The sequence below is a fragment of the Lactuca saligna genome, chromosome 3 (assembly GCF_052625555.1).
Source record: "Lactuca saligna cultivar CGN05327 chromosome 3, ASM5262555v1, whole genome shotgun sequence".
Lineage (NCBI taxonomy): Eukaryota > Viridiplantae > Streptophyta > Magnoliopsida > Asterales > Asteraceae > Lactuca > Lactuca saligna.
In genome coordinates, this window is record NC_136419.1 from 57,276,637 (window position 1) to 57,280,485 (window position 3,849).

Consider the following 3,849-nt stretch of genomic DNA (forward strand, 5'->3'; position numbering starts at 1 on the left):
GGAAAAAGTTGCTAAATTTCACCTGAAAAGATAACTAATACAAATCCATTGCTAAACTACAGTCAAAACTTGTGCAGCTACATTTCTAGAAGGATTGCAATTTTCATTGACTTATTTATCTACTACATAATGACATAAGAAAACATCTCCGGAATATCATAACAAGAAGGAATGTTAATGCTGATATAAGAAAACGTATCAGTAGTATCTTAACAAGAAGGCATCTAATTGCATAAATATCATAGGATGCATCATAGTAAACTACAGAAAAATAAAGAATATTGAAAGTACACTATATTAGGCCTTCATCAACAGATTTGAAACTTGGTGCATCGTTGGCCTTTCATGTGGATTGGAATTCAAACATGCTCTGGAGACTCTCAATACTAACATAACATCTTTCTCAACTTGGGATGAAGGAGGTGGTATCCGACTGTCTCCCACATTTGCTAACACCAGATGATCATCTGATAATGTTGGTAAAGATGTTATGAGTTCCCCAGGATGCTTTCCCATGACCACTTCTAGTGCAACAACTCCAAAGCTATACACATCACATTTCTCATTTGCCACCATCGTATAAGCAAGCTCTACATCCAAAGAAACATAAGAAAAAATTAAAACAAAAAAAAAAGCTATATCAACCTCTCATGATTCTAATGTAGATACATATTTATGTAAATCATGAAACTTAAGAAGATGTAGAACTACAATCACAAGATCACGTTACCTGGAGCGATATAACCATAGGTTCCTGCTACTGCAGTCCAGTTTGATGAGTCTAGCTTTAAAAGCTTGGATGTGCCAAAATCAGAAATGCGTGCCTCATAATCAGAATCGAGAAGGATGTTGGATATGGAAATGTCTCTATGCACTATAGGCGGTGAACAATCGTGATGCATATAAGCCAAACCATTAGCAACGCCCTTTACAATATTGACCCTTGTTAACCAATCCAATTCTTTTGCTAATACATCGCTTTTTAAAATAGATCCAAGGCTGCCATTTTCAAGGTATTCATAAATCAAAATTGAGTTGCGGGCATGGGAGCAATATCCATAAAGTTTCACTATGTTTCGGTGCCTTATGTTCGTTAATGCCCGTACCTCATTAAGGAAACCACTATGATCAACATTCTCGGATGATGAATGAAGTTTCTTGACAGCAACCACATTGTCAGGTTGTAGCTTAGCCTTGTAAACAATACCATATCCTCCTGTCCCTATACAGTAGGCTTCATTGAAATCATTTGTTGCCTTCAAGATATCATCATACACTACTTTACCATCAAAACTTGTAATATGGAAATAATCACCACTTTCTTCATCCAATGGTTTACGTGGAGACTTTTTCCATCGTTGTCGATAAGCAATGAGGCCATACGTGAATAAACAAAGTAAAACTACCCCTATAAGGGGGAGCATGATTACAAGGATGAGCTTCTGACGAAAGGGATTGTTTTTCTTCTTCGTAATTTGACTTGTACAAAGTTTCACTCCCGTAACATTTCCACACAAACCTGGATTACCTTGGACGGACGCATTCACCAAGTTGGGGCTCGGTGGAACCGGACCTGTGAGCTCATTGTAAGACAGGTCGATATCAATTCCGCCATGCAAATTTGTAAAAGTATTAGGAATAGAACCAGATAGTCTATTGTGGGAAAGATCCAATTTCTGCAAAGTTTGTAAACTTTGAACTTCAGATGGTATCTCTTGTGTGAACAAATTCCGAGATAAATCAAGTTTCTCAAGATGAACTAATTTACCAATCTCGGACGGGATTTTTCCACCGAGCTTGTTATTACTAAGATTCATGTAATTGATTTGTGCCCATTGACCAATACTTCTTGGTATCGACCCATTCAATCTGTTTGTGGACAGATCTAGTACAAGGAGTTCATGGAATGATCCAAGCTCCAGAGGTATAATGCCTGAAAGTTGGTTATTAGACAAGTACAAATTCAGCATACTTTTCATCTTCCCAAATTCCTTAGGGATTTCACCTACCAACTGATTAGAAGAAAAATCAAGCCTTTGTAATCGCGTTGAATTTGCAAACTCTGGTGGTATGCTACCTCTAAGTTTATTGTTGCTAATGTCAAGATCAGTGAGAGACTTCAAATTTCCAAGTCCAGTAGGAATGAGACCAGATAATCTATTCACATCTAGGTACAGAATCTGTAGGTTACTCAGGTTTGATAGAGATAAAGGAATAGAACCACTAAGTTGATTCTTACTTATTACAAGATCAGTGAGAGACTTCAAATTCCCAAGTTCATTAGGAATGAGACCAGAAAAATTATTCCTTTGTAGGAACATACACTCTAGGTTACTGAGGTTTTCTAGGGAGGAAGGAATAGAACCATTTAGTAGATTTTGGCTCACTTGGAAATTAGTGAGAGCCTTCAAATTCCCAAGTTCAATAGGAATTGGACCAGATAATTCATTTTGATCGAGGAACAGAAATTGTAGGTTGCTCAGATTTCCAATTGATGAAGGAATAGAACCACTAAGTGTATTGTTGCTTACCAGAAGCCTAGTGAGAGACTTCAAGTTCCCAAGATCAATAGGAATTGGACCAGATAACTTATTATGAGCCAGGTTAAGACGATTTAGGTTGCTCAGGTTTGCTAGTGATGAAGGAATGTAACCACTAAATTGATTCATGGCCATCACCAGAATAGTGAGAGATTTCAAATTCCCAAGTTCATTAGGAATGGGACCAAATAAATTGTTCTCAGCTACGTACAGAGATTGTAGGTTGCTCAGATTTCCTAGTGATGAAGGAATGGAATCAGAGAGCTGATTTTGGTACAAAGAAAGGACATTTAAAGATGTCAAAGCACCCAATGATGAAGGAATTGAGCTAGATAGATTGTTTGAGTATAAGTATAGGAACTCAAGTGAGACCATGCTTCCAATTTCAGGTGGGATTTCACCAGAAAACTGATTCTGTGAAAAATCAAGATAGATAAGTCTGGAGAGGAGTCGGATTTGTGGTGGGATAGGGCCAAAGAAGCTGTTTACCCTGAGATCAAAATGCGTAAGATTTTGTAGCATAAAGAATGAAATTTCTTGAAGCGTGCCTCTTAACCCAGAAGACGTGAGATTCAACTTTTGAATGCTCCCATCAGTATTGCAAACTACTCCGAACCAAGAAGTGCATGGGATCGATGCACTGGAATTCATAGGGAGAGGAATCCATGAAGAAAGCAAGGAGTTGTTTGGGACTTGAAGGGTTTCTTTCCATTTAAGAAGAGCATCGCCTTCCTCCACAGAAGCAGAAGCAAAATTTGGAACAGGCGAGAGTACTCTAATGAATAGTAGAGTTAGAGAGAAAAATAAAAAGTATGAAGAAGACATTATTTGCTTTGCACTGTTGTGTTTTGAAAAATGATGGTTTGAGTATTCAACTTTATACTTGAGCTACCCTTTTGTTCTTGGTTATTTCATTTCGTCTTATTCTAAAAAGAAAATTATGACAATTTCATATTTTTCCACAATGAGTGTCTTTTATGTAGAAGTTAAATGCCATACTTTTCTGTAAAGGACTTATTACATTTTGAATTGTATTGCTCATGACAATATAGCTAGGAAGGAACGTTAGAAAATAAATTTAAAATAGTTAGACATGATTTTTTTTCAGATAAATTTTAGTTCAAGTTTCACTTGGTGTGTCTTTTACTTCAGAATTAAATTATGCAACACATACTAATATTTAGAAGATTCTCAGGTCCAAACTGTGTTAATTAGTTAATGGATTAATAGATCTAAATTATGTAACTTATACCGGTATTAATTAATTTAGACGATTAGCATGTCTGTGCGAAGAGAAATTAAATTTTCT

General features: G+C 36.5%; 1 protein-coding gene across 1 annotated transcript; it reads right to left on the reverse strand.

Annotated features, from left to right (window-relative positions):
* Positions 1 to 3,383, reverse strand: LOC145036634 (uncharacterized). Its single transcript, XM_078985094.1, has 2 exons — positions 731 to 3,383; positions 1 to 590 (listed from the first exon to the last, which is right to left on the reverse strand). The coding sequence occupies exons 1-2, from the start codon at positions 3,363 to 3,365 to the stop codon at positions 298 to 300; spliced, it is 2,928 nt and encodes a 975-aa protein (XP_078841220.1). The 5' UTR covers positions 3,366 to 3,383; the 3' UTR covers positions 1 to 297.
* Positions 3,384 to 3,849: the final 466 nt, after the last annotated feature.

Excerpts from the sequence above, each read along its gene's own strand:
- LOC145036634 (XM_078985094.1), bottom strand. The coding sequence starts at position 3,365 with ATGTCTTCTTCATACTTTTTATTTTTCTCTCTAACTCTACTATTCATT. Across the intron at positions 591-730 it reads CTATGGTTATATCGCTCCAG|AGCTTGCTTATACGATGGTG; the intron begins GTAACGTGATCT and ends CTTTGGATGTAG.